Below are 22,628 nucleotides of genomic sequence, written 5' to 3'. Positions count from 1 at the left end.
GTGTATGAACGGTCATAACACAAGGGGAAGCAAATTCAGATATATCGACTTTGCCTTGTTTTGATTCTTGACCAAAAGGCTGTTGATGCCTGGCCATGCCACAGACAGCATTTACAAAACACTTCCATCAGCCTTGTGATGCCTGGATGGCACGTGCCTCTGGCAATAACACCCTTGCAGGATGGCGTTTGGGCTCTCCACCCTCAGAAGAGGAATGTCGGATGCTTCCCCATCAGCAGCAAACTTTACCCCCCAGCTGAATGGTTTTGCCAGGATGAACTATTCAGATAGCAGGCTCCCAAAGTTAAAAATGAGACCAGTACAAGGTCTCTGACAGTATGAGAAAATTAGTCCAAAATGAGGACCAAAAGCTCAGCACCATATAACACCATCGGGTAAACTGCTGCACCACCAAGTGTCCAAACAGCCCAATACTGCCTATGACGTGTGAGATAAGCCAAGAAATCAATCTTGCTCTTCCAAAACCAATCATAGCCAAAGGGTTTCTGCCCTGTGCCTTTGGCTCCTGAGTCTCTGGAATGCATTAAGTAATGTTTTCAAGCCCTTCACAGCTAACCTGAGCCAGGGTTTTGCTTAAATGACAACTGAGCATCCCTGTGTTGAAGTGGGGTTGGTGCTGGGACCTCAGGGAGGCAGCTGTCATGTGAGGGGGTAACGACTCCAGGCAAGTGCTATTTGGAAAGGTTGTATTTTAATCTTGTTTCACTATTTTTCTGAAATGTTGCAGAAAATCTTTGTATGGTGATATCTTCTCACACACCAGCACCTTTAAAAAAAAAATAATTGAAAAAAAATGTTTCCTTTTTTGCCATACTCTGGTACATGATAAAAAGAGAATAAAAATCCAGGGTCTGTATATTCCATCGGGCTGGAGCAGCAAAAGTTGTTACCTCTCTTAGGCTGCCTCTGGCTTCTCTCACCGAAGGACCAGCCCCACTACTGTGCAGAGGCCATTCCTCTGTCGCAGGTGCACAACTGGTGAGCTTTTAACACATTCAGAAAGCAAAACTGAGATGAAAGCTTTTCCCCACAGCACTTCAGAAATGCAAGGCAGGTACCTTTCACGCCGTACTTCCCAGGACTGCATCCCAGCAGCAGAATGACATCCCAGCATCTCTCTGATGGAGATGCACAGAGCCTATGTGCAATTAAGGCCCATTTTACTAATGTAAGCAACACTTGGGTCCCATGCAAACCTCTGGGCAGAGTGATTTCTGCACAGCCTTCCGCCGAGCACCTGCTCTGCTGTGCTTCTGGCTGTCCACTATGAAGCTCTTACTCTTGGCTGGGGAAAATATACCTCCTGCCCCAGACAGTTTTGCATTCAAAATGTCTCTTCTCCATGCTGCAGGAGTCCAGTATGGATTAGCTCAGATATCTGAAGCAGTTCCCTCTTAATCGCTCTCTGGAAGCTTTGCTTCACTGCTTGTACAGTCCTGAAAGAAACCTCACAAGCCTCAATGACGTGTTAGCACCAGCAGAAGCACTGCAGCTATTGCAGGAGAAGCCCACCAAATTACCGGCAGGAAAGACAAAGGTCACTTGGCAGAGAGCCCACACTGGGTGCCAGAGCATCCAGAGGCTGCTGCCTGCTCCTCTGGTCATGGCGGATTTGGGGCATGGGGTGGCGAATTCTGCCAGCCCCAGTGCTGCGCGCTGCCAGCCCCACTGCACATGGAGCGCCTCTTGCTCCTGTATCCAGGACCTGAGCTGCACTGGAATCTCACAAAAAAGAAAGAGAACATCTGAAAAATAGGAGTCTCAAAAACCCAACAGGTAGACGGAAAAAAGGAACCCATTTTCTCTTGATTAGTCTCATGCTCTTTAAATGCTTAATTGAATTTGGTTAATCATCTGAAACACTGGTCTTATTTCAGGGTAACACTATGTGCTTCTGAAAATTTGCCGAGCTTTGCAAATTAATGTGAATTAGCAGGACATTCGTGAGTTGCTCTCCTATTTGCAGGTCTGGGGCCAGGCATCCTCAAAGCTCAATCGCCCACAAGACCAGGCAGGACCCTACAGACCAGGCGTACGGCTCTCTGCCGACCTGTCCGGCTCTCTGCCGACCTGTCCGATTTACCTTTCTCGCTGCTAATCACTGCAGCAATCGCAGCAAAACTCAGCAGCATAAGCTGGTTAAAGCAGTGCCACAAGCCTGAGCACTGCTTACACCAACTCCCTGTCTCACCTTGTCCTGGCAGCAGCTGTAACAGTAAATGAGATTCCTTTTAAAAGCCTTTCACATCACTATGGCATTAAACAGTGGCTTTGGGTACACAGAACTCAGGCCTTCCGATTACAAAACATTTTTAGTTCTTTTTATTTTGCAACATGGTCCTAAAACTGGGACTCTCTTTCTAAAGTTGCTCTTTTCAAAAGTTGGGGTTTTGATAATATTTCTTCTCTAGCTTTGACATCTCTGATGACCAGCAAGACAAAGTCCTGGCAGTGACCCCCCTGGGATTCAATGACAATTAAAGGGTAAGGACTGAAAAGGATCCCACACCCTCACATGAGAGGCTTCAAAACCCATACAGCACTGTCCACCACAAATATGAAAAAGCTCCTTAAAATAACTCACTACAGCCCTTCCACTCTTGTGCATTTAGTGATATTGGACAAAATGTGTTGTGCAGGCTGGCGCTGTGATCTGTGTCTTGTGAGGCCGTGCTGAATCCCAGGACACGTGGCCAATGACCCAGGGAGCTCCAGGAGGCGAGTGATGCGTGCCTGCAGGGCTGCAGCGAGCTGTCACCCAGATGGGCTTTGCAGCACCCACAGACAGGCATTTCTCCTTCAGAGCTGTTAGAAAAGCAGTCCCCAGAGCTCCCCTTACCCAAGCTGCGTGATTTCCCGGTTCCATCACACAGCAGCCCTCCATCACCTGCAGCATGGGTTATGCTAGCTGTGCTCGCACCCAGCACAATGCAGCCAGGCTGTCACAGGCCATGACAGGAACCACAGCAATGTCTCTAAAGTAAGGCCAAAAGATGCAGGTCAAGCTGTTTGCAAGGAAAGCAGCTGCTCACAAAAGGATGTGACCTGTCCCCTGCCTGCCATTGAGGGAACAGACTCCTCCATCCCTCCCGATCCGTGCTGGCTGCCCAGTGGGGCCAGGCATGCCCATGCCCCTGCAAACAGAACTGGGGAATAAGGAGGGAACCATCACAAGTAATTTTCACCCTTTGGCCCACCCTAGTGCCCCGTGTCCCATCAGGGCTGGAGGTAAAGTGTTAAGCCCTGAAAATCAGATTTCAAAGTCTTAGTTTTTCTGACAAGCTTGGTTAAAGCACACACCTCCCAGCATCCAGGGCTCAGCCTCACACTGCCCAGTGCTGTCACAACAGCAGATGGCACCCACCAAAGTCATTATGAAAGCAGAGGAAAAACTATTACACTAAAGTAATTAGAGTCTTAGAAACCACAAGTTCCTCCACGGGGAAAGCCAATATCTAAGTACAAAGAAATGCTGCCAGTACAGCAACAAAATCAACCCATTTCTGCAGGAAAAAACATGCAGTGCTGCCAAAGCCATCCCATTCCCTGGCACACATGCAACTGCTGTTTGCCTAGGGCAGGCAGATGCTCCTCAGGTTCCTCCAACCTCTTGCACAATAGCAGTGTAGGCAGGTTGGGGTGAGCTGCCTTCTCCCACAGGCCTGCTGCTGCAGCACCCCAAGCACACCCAGCAGCAGCTCTGAGCTCAAAACACTGCAGTCCACTGCACTGGGATAGAAATCAAGACCAGTGGGAAAGACCTTGTAGTGGAAAAACATAAATATGATTTAAATCAGAAGATAACAGGAAAGCAGTGTACCCTCCCAAATAAGCCCAGTTACCTCTCTTAAAAAAAAAAAAAACCACTGGTTCGAGCCCTGCACACCAGCCTGTTCCCAAAAACACACATTGCACTCTCTGTCCCTCTGCTTCTGCCCTGAGACTGCTGCTCCCCTGAGCATTGGGCCATGAGGAGCACAAGGAAGAGGGTTGTCTGCCATGCTTGAGCCCCCATCCAGGCTGGGTCACGAGGCTCTGCTTGGACAACAGCACAGGAGAAACAACAGCCTAACTATAGGAGTATTGACCCTCCACCAGCAAGCAAGTTGGCTGGCATTTTAACAGGAAATTCAATGAAAATACTTCAACAGAAACATGCCCACAAGCACCAAGGCAAGGCTCTGCCTTTGGCCAAGTGCGAGCACAAAGAGCCTGGCATGAGGAAAACCCCAAGGAAAGGTCCTCATCCTCAGTGCCCTACTTGATCTGCTGCCCTCTGCCAGTGCAAGCACAAACCCCCACTGGACAGAAACCACCAGAGAGAGTTTGAAGGAAAGGTTTTAGCAAGGGAATTACCCATTAACCAAGAGGGAGGAATCTTAGGAATTGTCTCCTTTCTGTACCCATTTGCAAAGCTTAAAAAATTCCTTATATTTGCTTTATAAACAAAGGTTCATAATGACAGCTGGAGATACTCATGTGGGGAAGTACAGGAAAGGCCATTTCTATTTTAAACTTTTATTGCCTGAAAAACAGTAGCCACCTGTCTTCTAGTGTCCTGCATTTATATACCAACAAATGTGCCAATGTTTTTATTATGAGTATATGATTAATATTTTTCTGAGATTCTTTTCTCACAGAATTACAACAGGTATAATCCAAGTGATGTGAATGTACAGAAAGGGAAAGGAAAACACTTCATTTGAGGATTTTTTTTAAAACAGCAGCCAAAGGAAAACTATCAGAAAGCTTTTATATTTTTGGTCCTTTCAGGCTGGCTCTCATTTAAAACAAACAATATCCAGAGAAGAAAACAATTCGAGGGCAAACCCGGCTGATTTGGCTCCACTTTAACCAATTTGCTTGGCCCTTTGCATTAACATGAGCCCCATGGCACTTCCCGTTGCATGGCGGAAGCCAAGCCCAGATAAGCCCAGCCCAGCGCAAGAGCTGCACCATGCTCGACTTTGGCTTCTCACGGCGCTAATGGCCAGCGTGCACACACACACACTGCTCCATCTCCACCCGGCACAGCCAGCCCTGCAACACTTCCTCCGAGCCTTCCACTGAAAAACTTGTGGGTTCGGCAGAACCTAGGACATGGTGTCCTCTCACTTCCTGAGAGGAGAAGCTCAACCCAGTGCATGCACCCACACTCACAAAGCAGCCAGCGATACACAAGTGATCTGAATATTAAAAGTGATGGTTCTTTAGAGTAGCTAACGAGAGAAGAGGAAGTAGCACGGACCATGTGTAGATATAAATGTCTTGTCTCAGACTGTACAACTGCTCCCCCAAATTTAGTGACTATTTTACAGCCTATCTATTTACCGCCTCACGTGTTGCAACCCTGTAATGCACTTACATGGAAAGCCTAGCAAAGCCCAAATTTTAAAACAAATCCCAAGGGGCTAAGTAGGTGAAATACACAGAAAATAGGAGGCAAAGTCAATCTGGGGAATTGATTAAAAGCTAAAGCGAGGTGAGGGGAAACAAGAGCGTACAACTACCCTCCAGTTATACTAGTCACGGTCACATCACCTCAAAGACTGGCAACAGCCCAGGGCAGAGAGGGACCACTTCCCACCACAATGCGCAACCTGGAAATGCGAGGATGAGCTACCTTGAAACATAAGGATACGTAATCTGGAAACGCGAGGATATGTCACAGACAGCAAAGAGAACTTCCCATTTTTTATTTTGCTCGTGAACCCTGACAATCCATGGGAGAATTTAAATAGGAACTGAGAAAATCAACTTGGCAACCTGTACAGGCATGTGGAACTGAGGAATTTCTGTCTACAGAAAAGCTTTTCCAAAGGCAGGGATTCAGAGATCTCAGGTCAGGGCTTTCAAATCATGCAGTCTTTAAGAGCTTTTTTTTTTTTGCTTTAATAGCACATTTGTGACTCCTCACTTTTTCTGCCCCCAGTTCCTACACTGCCATCTGATCCCATTTACACGCTCTAAATCAAGCTTGCAGATAGGCCACAGAGCTTCATTTTAAAAAGCTGAGATTCACACAGAATTCATCATTCCAGGAACCTGGGCATAAGAAACAGCAATGAAAAGTGGGAAACCCTGAGCTTGGCTATCCAGTGCCTGGAACTGCCACAACCCTGTGCAAAGCCAGAATAAAGTCTGCGCCCCAAAGACTTTGCACTCAAAAGCACAGGAGAGAGGGAAGAGGTGGGAACAGAAAGAGGGGAGGAAGGGAATACAGGGAGACAGTGTGAGTCAGCACACATGGCAACAGTCACATCACACAGCCCTCCTGCTGCCAAGAGGCTTGTGGGCTTGTCAGCAAAGCCAAATTTTGAGAAGAAATCAGAAGGTAAGCAATGAAGCAGCTCTCACCAGGTGATGGAGAGATTGTGCCCACGAGCTTGCTGCAAACCCAACACAGCTGGATGTAAAAGCAGTGCCCAGGGCAAAATGCATGGAGATGGGCTATGGTAAAACCACAGGGATGGAAAATAGTAGATAAAGCTGGGTATGAGCAGGCCAACGTTATTTTCATACTGTCCAGAGAGAATGAAGTGTAAAAACACAAGAGGAATGCCCAGACAGGAATCCTGGCTGTGCTGAAGGCACAAAAACACTGAGCTTGAGACCACGGGGGAAACATCTGCACCTGGGACAGGGGAGAGAGTCAGGCTGTAGGACAGACATACAAACACACCGAGCATTTGTGAAACGCCAGAGGAGGAAAATGTCCCGAGGAGCAGGCGAAGCAGGGAGAGGGAAGGGTCTTGGTAGGTGGTCTGGGGGTGGGTGGGATGGGGGATGTAGATTTTGCTCGCCTGGGGATGGGGCCATGCTGGAGGCAGGTAAGTGCAGAGGTGATGTCGTGGGAAGCACGGCTTGTGCAAAGGCTGGGGCTGTGTAGCTGTGAGAGGCAGGAGATGGGGACAGGGAGGCCAAGAAGGGATGGCTGAGCAGGCGTGTGCTGCAGGAAAGAGAAGCCCCGTGGACAACCAGGAAGGGAAGAAGGATGAGGTGGGGAGAAGGGGCCTGACAGGGAGAGATTCCGGTGCCAACACAGCTCAGAGCAATGCTCTGCACAGCCCTCCCGTGGGCAGCGGGCAAGCAACCTCTGAAACAGCACCACTCCTGACAACTCCCAACGTGAGGATTCCAGGGCCCCAGCCTGCCCAGTCGGCACTGCCTGCTGCAGAGTGGCCCATCCTGCACTCCACTCCCTGCTCACCCAAATCCTGCATCCCAGAGGGAAGCTGGCAGCACTACCTTGCACGGATGCTCACTGCACATGGATGCACATGGATGCTCTGTGGCTCAGAGCAGAAAGAGGAAAGCAGGACACAGGCTTGCACAGGCCGGACCAACACACAGGAGCAGCCCTGTGGCATGCCAGCCTTCTGAGGGCTGGGCTCTCCTCTCCCAGCAGCAAAGAGATCCTCCCTCGTGCAGCGTGGGCTCCCCACGGAGTTGTTAGGTGATGCCTTCAGCAGGGTACCCCAGTGTCCTAGGTTACAGTGTAAAATGTGCCAAAAGAAAAAAAAATATTCTATTACCATCTTCAGGAGCTGTTGAGACCAGGTGGGGTGGTGCTCCCTGCCTCCCCCCTCTGGACTATCTCCTGTTACTGGGCACAACAACGCCTTATCGCCTGACCCATCGATAACTCGCTCCTGGGCTATCTCCTGTTAATGGCCCATCAAGGAACTGTCTCACGACTCCCCATCCCATTGTGAGATGCTCCGCCCGGGGGGAAGGAGCCAAGCATTCCATGCTGAATAAAAACGGAGATCTCAAACACCCTAGCAGCCTTCTTCCACTGGATTCCCAGAGGAGCTTTTCCCCCCACTGGAGTTCCAGAGGACAAGAGCTACCTACCTACCACTGGACCTTCGGAGGAAGACCAGACCCTTTTACCTGATTGCTGCTTCCACAGAACTACATCCATCGCTTCAGGAGGACTGTAGCCATCATCTTATCGGACTGCTACTGCCACCCTAACAGGGTGTCAGGTTGTATTTCTGACTCTGTCAGTGTAAACCAGTGGGTTGTTTGTTTTTCCCTGCCTTGTGTTATATATATATATATTAGTAAAGAACTGTTATTCCTATTCCCCATATCTTTGCCTGAAGGCCCGTTAATTTCAAAATTATAATAATTTGGAGGGAAGGGGGTTGCACTTTCCATTTCAAGGGAGGCTCCTGCCTTCCTCCACAGACACCTGTCTTTCAAACCAAGACACCCAGCACCTTTTTCTCCTGCAGAACTCATCCTATACCCTGGAAACAAATGCTTCCCCAGCTGCGGTCCAGGCAAGCAGACCCTCCCTTCTGCATTCAGCATTCCCACAGCAAGCTGCAGGACTCGCTTTGTCTCTTTTACACCCAGAAGTGGGTACACAGGGCAAAGGGAGCCCAGTGGCTGGACAGCAGGAAACATAGCTGCAAGTACATCATTTACAGGGGTCTCAGAGGGGAGTCTGGGTGAGAGTCCCCACACTCCCATCTCCATACAGGAGTTATGTGCCAGTCTGTACCATGCTCCAGCTCTGAAATACAGTGCAGACAGCACAAGGCTGCTGTACCCCTCTCTCCCCCTGCTCTGCGTTAAATGGAGATGGCTGCAACTGACAGGAGCTCTCATAGAAACAGAAAGCCATGTGGCAGGGGAAGGGGAGGATGGGTGCATAGTTCTGGCACTCTGCAAGAAAACACTTGCAGTGAAAACGACTCACCCTTTCCATCCAAAAGCGCAGAGCAAGAGCCTGCCCCCTCTCCTGCGCTTCCCTCCACTCTGTTCAAGTCCCCTGCAAAAGCACCTCACCAACCCACACCTTCCTCCTCCTGCATCGATGACCCCAGGTGGCAGCAGAACCTCATCTGAGCACCACAAAGGGCACACTGGTTTCTGGGTATTTTGGATGTCTCCTTTTTCAATGTAATGCCCAATTCTCTAGCGACAAAGCAAGTATTTGAAGTTGTCAGCACTGTCTCTGAGAGTGGCATAGCAGCAGTGCAAGACAACAGCTTGGAGAAGGCTTGAAGAAACAGTCAAAAAGTTGATGTCAATGTAGACATACAAACATTTACCTGTCATTATTAGGCCTGGCAAATAAAACTAATTCAGGCTTTGAAATGTCTTCAAATTGGCTTAGACATTACAGGAAGTCAGGATAACCAGTGTATGGCTCTTCACTTCCCTTCCACTTACTCAGAAGTAGACTGACACTACACAGCCTTTAGCAGATCACATTTTGAAACTTAGTTCTCCATGAGGGCCAGGAACGCTGTTTTTTCCTGAAAGCTTTTGATTCTTGCATAATCACTTAAGCAAAGGAAACAGCCGTCAGAAAGGAGCTGCATTGCAATGAAGCAGTGAGAGTTAACAGCCAACCTGTGAGCAGCCCAGGCTGCGAGGTAGTGCTGCTGTTCCAGCCCATGTACTCTTCACCTTAGCACATCACCTCTGAAAATGATGCCCTGAACAAGTGCAGAGTCAACAGGAAAAGCACTGTCGGAGGCGAGTGGTACCTGGGAGCATGGCCCATCTCTGGAAAAAGCACACATTTGAGGTGATCCAGCACCACTCCTGCATGGGGCAGTGAATTAGGGCAAGCATCTGAGATTGCTTTCAGTGCCCTTGTCCCCTGTTCCCTGACCTTCCTCAGGATCAGAGAGTGCTTCTGTGCGAGAGACACCAGTGACAGCTCAGTACAGACTGTCACTGCAACTCCAGTCCTCGGATACAACACCTGCAGTCCCACGTGTCCCTGCCTGCACAGGTACATCCTGGCTCACATCCAGCCCTTCTGCATGAGGAGCAGAGGGAGGGATCAGCGCAGCTCTACGTCAGTGGAGCTGCACCTGCACCTAGCTGGGCATCTGCCGCAGAGCATGAGAGAGATGAAAACATGGCATAGCTTTGATTTTCTCCTCTGAAAATAATAGCGTTAATAGAAATTGGCAAAAGAGCACTGCTTTCTATGGAACAGACAAATTTCTGCCAGATATGACTTCTCAAAACATTCCGTAAGCACAGGCATGCTAAAAAAGGAAAATAGTAATTACAATGACAATAATACATGTTATTTATATAAGTTCTTAACTGGAGCATCTCAAAGTGCGTTTCAGATGTCACTGGTATTTCATCATTTATTTATGTAGTATCAGTTTTATATTTAGCATCCAGTTCCAGAACAGCCAGCTTCAGAACATCTTAAAGCAATTAATTGCACATAAGCAGAACCCCTCCCTTTCCTGCCTGCTCTTAAAAACTCTTGTTTTTCACTCAAGAAACCACTAGCACGCAAGGCCAAGCCAACTGCGCAGCCACTCCCTGAAGGCGAGCAGGCGAAACACTCCTCTGCTTCGCTGGGGCACAAACGGAGCCAGGCAGCGGTGAAGCGACTTGCCCAAGCCCACACAGCAATGCCGGGGAAAACCGGAGCAGGAAGTCACAAGATGGTTTGGGGTTGCCTTAGCAATACAGCAAACAACCCCAGCAATGAAGTCAAACCCAGAGATGTCAGCAGTGGTTTAACCAGCTCAGGAAGTTGATTGTCTCAGCCCCCATCTTTGCTCCATCTTCCTGCTGCAGGCATTGGACGCGGGTGCAGACGCCTGCAGCAGCTGCAAAGTTAAACTCTTTTCTCCCCAGCAAACGCAGAAAGGCCTGTGGATGAGCTCTGCAACGGATGGGCTCTGCAATGGACAGGCTCTGCAATGGACAGGCTCTGCAATGCTTCAATCCACCCACAGTGAAATGCCCTTGTTGACAGACGCACCTCAAATTTCCCCCAGGTGAAGGCATCCATACAAGCTCCAGCATTACACAAAGGGACAAGGGAGCACTTGGGGCTCCCCAGGCACAGAGGAAAAGGCAGAACTGTGAGGGAAACCTGCCTGAATTGAATGCAATTTTCCTGGACCCTCAAACTGCCACAGAAAGTGGCTCTCTGTTGGCAGCTGGGTTTGCCTCCCTGAAAACCAGCTTTGTGGGCATTCAGCCCACCCTAGCCAGTACCATCATCTCCCTTCCAAGAGACGAAGGCTCCTTTCTCATCTCCTGACTGCCTCTCTTACCTACACCTATCATAAACCCAGACCTCTCATCTCCCTGTGCCACTCCACCCCTTTCCAGTTGGCACAACACTTCCCTCGAGTCCCCGCTCCAGCTAACCCTGTGTCCTCGAGGGCCGAGCCACAGAGCCACAGGTTCGGCAGGCTGGCAGAGCCCTGGCAGGCGTGGGGCCAGCTGCCATCCTGCGCCATGGCTTCCTCCAGACATGCTGGGAGATGTGCTCTGCTCTCCACAGAGACACTGCAGTGCAGCTCCAACCCACATGCCAGGCACGTGACCAATGCCAAAATACAGTTATATATATGGCTGTTACAGAGAGCAACGTACAGCACTTTGACATGACCAGGTCCTTACAGTGCACCGGGGAGATGGCGTCTTTCTGGCTGCACCCGTGCAGTGTCCACGCTCTGGGGACAGAGGGGCCGGGCTGCAGTGGGGATGTCACCCAGCATGGGATGAGTGAGTGGGGAGCGCTCTGGACCGAAACAGGCAGGGTCTCCTTCCAGCTGCAGCTGCCCCCCAGGGATAGCCCCATGGCATGAGATATTAATAGGGGAGAGACAAAATTGCATTTCAGCCAGAAAGGAGAGGGGTGAGAAAGGGGTCAGGAACAAGCAGACCTGACCCCATTAGAGAAGCAGCGGGAGGCAGGGAAAAGCTGCGAAAATAAGTCAGGGCTGTGCCGAAGGAAAGAGAAGCCAGGAAGGGAGAGCTTTGATTTGTACTTTTTAAGGGAATGAAAGAGATGGAGGCAGTTGGTGGCAGGGAAACACGCTCCAGCATTTCCAAGATGACAGCAATGCCCACAAAGGCATATGAAACTACCCTTTCCTTCCTCGAACACAACAGGAGCGAGGAGGCCAATTAACCACAGAAGCTAAAGCACGTGTGCCCTGAGCCTGGCTGCTGTTCAGCTGCTGTGTGTGACTGAGACTTGCATTCTCAGGCCACAGAAATGTCAAAAGCTTTGTGTAATTTTGCATCATTAGAGACAATAAATCAGCATGGCAAGGGCTAAGTGAAATTCTGTAAAAGCCACCAAGCTGCATATATAAGAGGATGCTACAATATGCACTACAGCAGGTAGTCCAGGTTCAAATGCTCCCAGTCCAGGGGTTGGGGGGGATCTCTTCAAATATCTCCAGATACCAGAAGAGGATGAAACAAAGCCCAAGAGCCATCCCCACATCAGATTTTGAATGCACCAAATCCCCAGCCGCATTGCTGGCATTAGCTGCAGGCACCACCAGCAACCATCTGTTCCAGGCGTTTCACTGCATTGACAGTGGCAGGTCGGGGCAGACGCTGTCAATGCAGGGACACCTGCATTTTCATGACACTGTCCCCGGCACAGAACAAACCACTCTCAGCCTTGCCCAGCAAGTGTAAGGGCTGGATGCTTTGCTGTCTTACTAGAGCTTTCCTATAATGGGCAGGAGGACACATATACTTAAATGATGCCTTGGGAAGGATAAGATTTAGTGCCCAACAAAAGCTTATTGTAGCCTCCAAAAACCTCAAGAAATGGACACATTGACTACAGCTCATCCTACAGTACCCATCCTTCAGTGCACAGGTGTGCATGGGGGAGCAAGGTACTGCTCCATGTCTTCTGGACTGGGTATTTATAGGAAACATGCCAGAGATTTGCTAAGTGACCCCAAATAGCTGCACAGTGTACTTGGGGACTTGCTCCTCTCCATAAAACAGTGCCCTCTATCCACTGCACAACCGGCACGTGCTCAGGCAGGAGCAAACCAGGCCACTTCCACGGCATGCGCTGCCCAGGGCCATGCCACGGCATTCAGACAGCACTGAGCTAAATTCAGCCCCTTACAGTACACGAGCCCCAATTCAGGAAAGCATGTGATTAATTTTAAGAATGCATTTAAACCTTTTCTTGAATAAGCCCCTATGAGCAATAATCTCTCTCAAAGCCACTTCCACAGAAGTCACCCAAGCAAGCTGTGGTGGAGGCCCCCCACCGCAGCAGGCAAAACCTGCCCTGGCTGAACTGAGCAAAACTCACACCCACTTACGCAGGGGCAGAATTTCCTGCCATGTCTCATATATGTCCCTTTTTCTATGTAAATTACGCAAACACAGCAAATTGACTACACCCAAGGGGGAACATGCATATATTCTGTGTCTCTCTTGAGCACCAAGATCACTACAAATGCTCATATAAGTAGTCTTCACATTGATCAAAGTGAATTCAGCTTATTAAAAGAGGATTCTATGCAGAAAGCTGATTTCCTCTGTATGAGTATAAATTCAGACACTAATAATATGATTTAAGCTGAAAAAAAATCCACAGAAAGAACAAAATGCCTTTTTGCCTCCAGTCAAAACCTTCTTCTATCACCGACAAGGAGCTTTTTATCTCCTTTTTGCGTCTGCCTGAAACTGAGCCACCCATACAAGCCCAGCCCAGCCAGGATCAAACAAAACCCATCTTTTCCTGGCACCCTGCCCACAGTCTCAAGGTGAGGCTTCAGGGAGCACATCCCACAGCACCGTGTAACACAGGAGAGCAGACGCTTGGTTTGAATACCTCTGTATGGCAAGAATCGATGCAGTTGTTTGCAAGCAGAGGTTCTCCCACACTGCAATTGCTGGGAGTTCATGTGCTGGCAGACACGTGGCCGAGAGCTGTAAGTGTGCCTGGGTGCTGGGGATGCACCACTGGGCTGGCTGACACTTAACGTGGGCAAATCCTTTGCAGCTGCTCCTTCTCAGATAACATGCTCTGGGTCTGCATCCTTTGTAAACCTCTATGGCGAGGCAGTAAATGTACCTTCAGATAATCTATATAGAAATGATCTAAAGAAAATCAAAGTAATTGTGGGAGACTTAAAATTGCCACCAGATGACTAGCTTTGGCAGCACTGTGGGAAAATGGATTGTCTGGGTTTTGTCAAGTGCTTGGTCCTCTGATGTCATGTCTCCCACAAATTTTATTTCTCTGTCACGACACAGAGAACACCACCTCCAGAAAACTTGCAACTGGCTTGAGACACAGCCCTCGCCTTGCAGGGGCCCAGCCTCTGCCGAGCACACTGCTCCCGAAGACAGAGGGGAGACGTAGGGAGGCTCCGGCTCAGCCTTGGTCTGCAGCTGATTCAGGTCCTGAGGCAGAAGGTAGACCTTTGCTAATTTCCTGGCAGTGCCACAAGATTACGGATCTCCTTCACATGCATGTGAGCTCTTAAACTGCTCAACTCTACAATGCCCCACAACACTTTCAAGAGGAAAGCAAAGACAGGGTGAAGGAGAGGTGCACAGGCACCTCCATCAGACCAAGGGACCGCACACCAGAGCACATGTGTGAATCCTGCTGACAAGGCCTGAGCTCCATCTTGTAACGCTCTCGTGGCTGCCCAGGTCCCGTGTCAGCCAGTGCCTCGGTGCAGGTTTCTCCTGCCTTGCTGCACGACTTTTCCATCAGCAACATCCTCAGTGTGGAAAGGATGGGAGGAGGGAGATTGTACTGAAGGTCTGAGCCAAAATCACCCGTGTCTATCCACTGCCAAAGGTCCCTGGCTGTTCTCCTTGAGGTCTAGCCTAGATGTGTCTCCCAGGTGTCATTAACACTTCGTACTCTGGCTCTGAACTTGCACTTCTAACACAGTAGTTTACTGTTGGTGCCCCAAGATTAAATTAAGGTTAATCTCTTGGTTAAGAATGGTTTAAGTTACCACACCTAGGCTTTGACAGTTCCTCTCTTTAACCTAATCTTAAAATCTTCCTTCATCTTTTAGTGTGACACTTATCCTACCTGCTAACTTAATGCTTTTGCTAAATTTGTCTATTTATTTAAACAGCGATCTTGTTTGTCAGTTATTCTGCCAAACTCCATCCGTGAGTTATAATCAGTAGCACACATCAGGGACCATTCAAAGCTGAAATGAATACAGCCTGCCCTACAGCTTTGCAAAGAAAAGTGCACAGAGAGCGCCAGGGTTCGCACATCCTGGCTGCCTCCAGCCCTCCCAACTCCTCTCCGCAGGGCTGTGCGTGCTTTCAAGGGATTCCTGCTGAACTCTTTTTCCTCGCCAAGACCTCCCTTACACAGCCGGTCTGTGAACATGATGCAAGGCCAAAACGACATCCCAAGGATGCTGGGAACACCAGTGCAATAAGAGGAAACAAAAGAGCCCCGAGTGAAAGCTGCACTTCATCCTTCCCCATCCATGGGGCCCTAAGTGCCTCTAAGCTCCCCACCACAGTCTACGCCTACTTTTGCCAGCTACAGCTCTGGATTACAGCTCCACTTACACCATGACAGGAACAGCACTAACTGCATCCAAGCAGCTGGTCCAAAGGACACAGGTATGCCAGCACACCTTCAAAAGCGACAACCTCCCTTTGCTGCTGATGTCTGACCACCACTGTATCCAACAGTCTCCTTTCACAGGCACAAAGGAACAAAACCCTGCCAGAAGTCACTGACCAAACTCCCACTGACTTCACTCCAGCTTTGAGCACCAAAGAGAAGTGTAAATATTCTCCTGGTGCTAGACAAGCATAAATGGAAAACCAGGAACAGAAATAACACGATACAAGCTTCACTGCACCTGTAGGACAGCACTTTTGGAGCTGCATCGTACCAGACACCATGCTTGCTCAGGTTGGCCTTGCAGGAGCACAGCACTTCTGGATGGAGGTGCACAAATTATGGCTCCATACAAGCTGACCACTTCCATGACATTAAACGCTTTCCACACTGAGATGTTTTCATTCACTGACTACAAGTGGCTTCTTACTCCAGGCAGATTCTCACCTCAGAGGAGTGTCTTGAATGCCCAAAATGCCGAGCTCAGTCTACACCTTGGAAGAGCCCTATGGTGCCCATTCCTCCTGCAGGCAAAGTTGTGTGCTCTGGCACAAGCAGCATTAGCTTTGCTCCCCACCCCTTCATACCATCCATGCTCACCACCACAGAAACCCGTGGTTTCAGTGACAATTGAAGGCAAGCAGACAGCCAAGGTACCTGACAGGATCATCAAGAGACAGGTAGGGTGTCCCCAGGGTCTCCGGGAGTATTACACGACTCATATGCTCTTATTGCCTTAACATCGCTTGCTGTTTCCATGCTGCAGGAAGGGGCTGGGACCTGCCAAGCAAGGTCCCTTGTGTGCCTCCGGCCTGTTTCAAACTGCCAGAAAAGCCCAGCTCCTGACATTCCAGCACACACCGCACCACATGCTGCCAGCCTGCTCTATCCACTTACCAAGCACCAGCCCCTGCCCTCCATGTACCCACCAACCACCTCCTGTCCACCAGTGGCACCAGTGAGCTCGGCACTGCCCCAGGGTGAGGCACAGCTGGGACTGCAGCCTGCTGACACACATCCTACACTGGAGCCTTCAGTCTCCCCCGACTCTGCCCCATGGCAAGGAGGGGGCAGACAGGTAGGTGATGTGCTCATGCCACACTCTGCAGCTGCCCAGCTCATCAGCACCACAGCTGAGCCTTCCCTTGGGAGCATGATAAGAAACTATAGCTTTTCAGTCTCCCCCTCCCCACCACTGTTTCCCAGGATACTCTTCCTGCCAGTCAGCACACCACAGCATGGACATCCCTTCCTTGCAAGGACAATGTCCTGGCGGATAGAGAGGAACCACCTTTTTCTTGGAGCAACCTAGGCAGCATGCACGTCATCCTTAAACACTGAGGGCAGCCAAAGTGCCATCTGAGACTCCTATAAGCTTATGCTACCTCCTTCCCCGCTCCCTGAACACCGCAGTGTCTTATGGCTCTTCCTAGTGATGCAGAAGTGCTGGGATTTATCCTTTGCTGCTGAACTGTCGAAAGTGGGAAACTCTGCCAAGTCCTAGGAATCAGAGACACCTGCCCTCACCCTCCTCCAGTGCTTGGCTGCAAATACAGCAGCTCTGGGGGATTTGCCTGTCAGACAGAGAGAGAAGTTGGCAGGGACTGTGTGGGTAATGAAACCCTAGAAAGGATCAGAAAGAGAGCAGCTGCTGATGGATGCTGGACTCTGCCGGCTCCTTTGGGTTGCTGTCAAGGTTTTATTTATTTTCATCTGCAGTCCCACCCATCCCTTCCCTTTCTGACAGAAGGCACCTGGCACAGGCATAACCATTTGCCTGTAGGATACTAAAGCTCTTCAGGTCCGAAACAAACAATTTCATTTTTAATGACAGATTCCATCAGCTTGTAGAAAGCATTTGTCCCTATGTATTGTATATAAAAGACAGAAAGCAAATCACATGGGAGCCTGAAAGGATCCCTGAACAATTGCACATAGGAAGCAATAGCCATGACACTAGGAAATGAGACTGGATTATCACCATGGCTTTTTCCGGTTTTAGAAATCGGTAAATTTACAAGAATATTGTTTTTAAAAGAATTGTTTAAAACTCTCCATTTATTTAATAGCACATACCATTTAATCTGACAGTAGGGAACTAAGATGAATTATTTGCTGAACTTGTACTGCACTTTCTGCATATCCCATTGACTAACCTTCCATCAAAGTCAAGGTCAAAGTTGATTACATGCTAGAGTAATTCAATGAGCAACAGTGAAATACATCCAACAAACCCCAGCGAAGCTTTGAACTGACCCCAGCATCCACCCAGGGTACAGCAGCTAAGGTTTGCACAGCTGTGAGCACCACAAAGCCAACCTGCTGCAGCATCCCTCGCACAGGGATGAAATGCACCTGATAAAGCACGTGACATTTCGTCCCAGACATTTGAGCGTGATTCCCGGGATACATCGGACTCTCGGCTGACTCCAATGCCCATGCCTCTCTCTCACCTTGCCAGGCCGTGCCCTTCGGTCCCGCCCTACTTATTTGCCACCCTGTGCAGGGTGAGCTCTGTTACCTGTTTGCTCCATGACCTGCACGGACGGATTCTCCTTAATTCCTGCTCCCGCCACGCACGCAGTGACTAACCCCAGGCGCTGAAAGTGCCGGTTCCCTGCGATCCTCACACCTCTGAACCGCGCTCCGGACGGGGACGGTGACGGCAGGTGGCAAGCGGGGTGGAAGGTGGGATGGCGGAACCCAGAGGGAATTCTGCCCCTGCCCTGCCCTTCCCTTCCCCAGCCCCTGCCTCGCTCAGCCGCGCCCTGCCCATCCCTTACCCAGCGCTCCCCATCCCCTGCCCAGCCGTGCCCCGCGCATCCCCTGCTCTGCGCAGCCCCGACCCACCTCTGCCCCTTCTCCACGCCCTGCCCAGCCCCTTCCTTTTTCTCTTCTCCTGCCCTGTGCACTCCCTGCCCAACTCCGCGCCCGCTGCCGGGCGCCTCCCCGCTGCCCGCCCAGCGCCGTGCCGCCGCGGCTCCGCCGGGAGCTGCCCAAGGCACCCCCGGGGCAGGCGGGGCTCCCGGCAGCGGCGCCCCCCGGCCGCCCCGAGCCCCACCGCGCTCACCAGGACGAAGGAGCTGCGCACCGCCTCCGAGACGCTCTGCCGCAGCTCGGCGGCCGTGCCTGGCTTGCTGAGCCGCTTCGTGAACTTCCTCACTTCCGACATGGCGACATGGTCCGCGCCCACCGCTGCGGGGCCGAGCCGAGCCGGGCCGATCCGCGGGCTGCTGCCTCCCCAGCGGCGGGCGGGCGCGGCCGGGCCGAGGGCGGGCGGCGCCGCTGGGCGGGCACGGGGAGGGCCCCTGCTCGGCCCGCCCCGGCCCCGCTTTGTCCCCGCAGCAGGTGCCGCCCCCGGGCCGCTGCCCGCGGCGCCGCGCTCCCGCTGCCCCCCTCTCCTCCCGCCGCCGGACGCCCATGGAGCGCCGCACACAAAGGCCGGGCTGGGGCCGGGGGGATGCTGCCTCTATGGAGCTCCCGGGAGGCAGCAGCAGTTTGCCCAGCAAGGGCACGCTGGTGCTCGGGCTCACCCCAAGGCAGCCAGCCTCTAGACGAAGGTACCGGGCATTTATAACAACGCTACCCCGAGGAGGCTCCGTGCCTAACGGGGCACCTGTCGGCTGGGACTAGTGGGCTCCAAGCAGCTCTGCCGAAGGTGGGTCCCTGCTCTTCTAGTGCGTTCCTGTAAGGCATCTCCAACGTTCAGGGTTTTCTATAGGAAACTGCTTTGGTTAGAGAGGCCATGATCCCATGTGCCTACCTGGCTGCAAAAGCAAGAAGTAAAGACAGGGAAGGAAGGTTCCTGAGTTCTGAAGTTAATTCCTAGTCTTTGTTACTTTGTCATCGTGCACTGTTTTCAAGGACGGCGATTTTGAAATCACAATAGAGGTAGAGAGGGCCATTGATCCTTTATGTTTTGTATATTAAAGCCTTACTTTAAAATCTTTTTTACTTATTTTATTGTGTGCTGTGTCTTCACAGCAAGACAGTGAAGTGGATAGAGTTGGCATGCAGTCATACTCTTAAAGGAATTTACATATGTTGTGCCATATGGCTGATTAAATACTATCTACAAGGACCTCATTGGAATTATAGGCATGCTGTAAGTCACACAACATATAGAGAAAGTGTTTCAATTACGAGAGCAAATCTGTAGGGGGTAATGAATACAGCTATTATGATCCAAACCATTGAAAATGTTATTTGTGACTTCTAAAGCATGCAAGCCACTTATTGTTCTGCTTTTTAGCAGTTCACTGAAGGGGCAGGAGACACCATTTCATATTAAACATTGCTCTGATTTTTTACACCGGAGGCAAAACAAATCTAAAAGTTTATTGTTAATTATCCAACATCTATTAGATGAGGGACAGAAAAAAAAAAGTTTATGAGCTGGAGAATTAGCATTTTCACAAACACAAACCTTTTCAGAATCTGACTAAATTAAGAAGCAAAAAACCATTGTGATGCACAATTCCAGCTGCAGCGCACTGAGGTTCACTTCCTTATCCCCACATCTTACAGAGACTTTTACCAACCACTTCAGATCATCACACCATACAGTCACAACGACTGCACTGCAATGAACTGGGCTATAGCTACACTGGTGAGTAAAATAGTCAGGTCTCATTTGACTGGCCGCGAGAGGACAGGTAATACAACAATGCTCGTCACAGAATGGAGGTGACCCTGTCCATCCTGTCTGCTGGGGAGAGCCCCTGGCCCCTGCAGTTCCTCAGAGCAGGCTGGGCACAGCAGGAGAGCACAAACCAGCACAAGACCAACGAGCAGAGGCCAGCACTTATGGCAGTGCCATTTCTGCCTTTGGCTTGCTACATGAAGAACAGCTCCAAGAACCGGCATGTTTGCCAAGGGGCTGAGAATAGCGCTGTGGTGGGTCACTTGATGAGAAATGAAACCATCCCTAGACCACCCACCCCTTGTTTATACAGTCAGAAGCAAAAAGTTCCTCCTAAGGTTATGCGTGTGGTTTGGTGCCGGCAAGGGGCTGCATGCGATCAGCTGCCCATCAGCATCCCACTCAAATGAGCTAAGCAGCCATGGAAGACCAGTGAACAGTGAGGCTGTTTTTTAGAGCTAAGCATGAAAACAGAAGCAATAGGAAGGACACATCACATGAAAACAACATGCAGAAAACTGTGACTCCCTTTCAGGAAGGCCAAACATCAGAATAAGAGTCTCAAGCACAGGGAGTACTAAGGCAAGACAACAGCAGCCACAGCACCACCCTGACAAGCCAAGCCCAAGGTTTCAAGGATTGTGGTTTTCACCTCCTTTTTCAGGGGGAAGAAAGGCCACTAATGGTCTATTAGCATAAGAAAGGCATCCAAGAGCACACAGGGGCATTCTGGAGGTGCTGAGGAATTGCACTGCCTCAGAGAACCAAACTTTCTTGCGCTCAGCCTGCCATGGGAGACTCACAGACTCAACTGTGCTAACATTTCCACTTCTTCGTTGAGACTAGAGCCTTGAGGTCCCCAATGTCATTTTGATCCCAGGCCTTTCCAGAACATAAGCATCACAAATTGCTTCCATTTTCTTCCCATGTACACAGCTGCAGCTTTTCTTTCACCTTTAGCACATTCAATCAAGAGCCCTGAGCACCAGGCTCTCGAGCTGATGAGCTACAGCTGATGGATTGACTGCCCTTTTCCCAGCCACATGCATTTATTGGAAGCCCAGGAACAGCAATGAACACCAGATTCTCTGAAGAAAGAAACAGTCTCTGCTGCAGGCTGAGACTGTCTTTAGGACAGGCAGCTCTTCCCACTTCCTTTGTCTATCACCCTCTACTCGCCAAGTTCAGACAGTGAATTCCTCCTCCTGAAGGAAAGGAAGAAGTTCAACAGAAATGTGCTCTGCTACTGGCCAGGCTTTATGACCCACTCAACCCAGAAGGAAACTTTAATAAAACATAAATAGCAACAAATAAAAATAAAAATAAGATCTGCTGAAACAACGTGGAGTTCACAGGCAAAAGGTAATTCTTGGCTAATCCAAAACTCCCAGCCTGTAGCAGCTTTTGACTTTGACTATCAACTTTAAAAAACCAGAACCACCCTTACAGCAAGCACAGAATTAATGACGTAACACTAGAAAAACAGTGTAAATTTCAGTGTTTTGCATTATGTGTGACAATGGTGAAACCCCACGACATCAGGCTGTGGGCAAAGAGCTGTCCAGGTTACTCCAGCCAGCAGCCAAGGAGATTTGAAAGGGACGGATGTTGCCACACTACAGACAATCTTTTCACCCTGGAAATCTTAAAGTTCCCAGAGAAAACAGCATAGTCAGGCAACCCAAGATAACTGCAAAAGGAGACATAAGCATCTTTATACAAGTTTCTAGAAAGTTAAATTCTTAACCACATCCATTCGAGCCTTCACACCATCTGGGGTTTGCCTCCCAAGCCATCAAGGGCATCCATGCCTGCTTGGCTGATCAGAGAGTGAGCAGCAGCACCAGCTTGCAGTGACCAGTGAGGAAACACGCTAGAAGGTATAGCCAATGTGGGTGAAACAGCTCTCCTGCCACCTCCTCCCCAGATCTGGTGAAGAGCACAGACTACAAGAAAACAAGATGTGCAGAGGACGTAGTATTACACTGATAGTAGAATCCTTCCCACTTACCAGTAGCACTGAGGATGCATTAAGGAAGAATCTATTTTTTTGGCTAACATCTATCAGTCTGCAGCTGACGTTGATACAACGACTAGAACCATATATAGGGGACTCCTGGACCAGCTCGGAAAACCTCCCAAACAAGTGGAAGGGTTAGTGGAAGGCTTAAGATTTCATTTCTCACAAGACATCCAAGATAAAAGGCACTTAATATCATTAGACGTTAATCCTGTTTTGCACTGCCTTCACTGGTTATCTGTGGGCCTTTTTATCACCTGCAAATGGGCCTATCCCAGAAAAACACTTAACTATGTGGTTAACCTTAAGCACGTGATCATTCCCAGTGCTTCACTCCATTGGACAGGGGCCTGCAATTCCTGCAAGGAACCTGTAGGACTTAGTAACCCAGATTCAGACATGCTTTTTTGCTGGGGAGGCAGAGGATTAAAAATGCCATTATATCTTCAGTTTTCCACCTTCAAAATTCCTGTGAGATACAGCTGTGATGTTTTCAGGTATCTCAAATACTTCAAGATTAAAAATAAATAAATAAATGTAGCCTTATAATC

The 22,628-nt window shown here is 49.8% G+C and overlaps 1 protein-coding gene across 2 annotated transcripts in view; it reads right to left on the bottom strand.

Annotated features, from left to right (window-relative positions):
- The window catches only part of DOCK11 (dedicator of cytokinesis 11), an 84,956-nt gene extending 66,369 nt beyond the window's left edge, over positions 1 to 18,587 (bottom strand). For both annotated transcript variants that reach the window (XM_086469687.1, XM_086469688.1), the window contains exon 1: positions 18,486 to 18,587. In XM_086469687.1, coding sequence (XP_086325813.1) covers positions 18,486 to 18,587 — 102 coding nt within the window. The remainder of the gene's footprint in view (positions 1 to 18,485) is intronic.
- Positions 18,588 to 22,628: the final 4,041 nt, after the last annotated feature.

The sequence above is a fragment of the Leptosomus discolor genome, chromosome 9, assembly GCF_034619465.1.
Source record: "Leptosomus discolor isolate bLepDis1 chromosome 9, bLepDis1.hap2, whole genome shotgun sequence".
Taxonomy (NCBI): domain Eukaryota; kingdom Metazoa; phylum Chordata; class Aves; order Leptosomiformes; family Leptosomidae; genus Leptosomus; species Leptosomus discolor.
The sequence above is the reverse complement of the archived record's forward strand: the minus strand, read 5'-3'. Positions and strand labels throughout refer to the sequence as shown.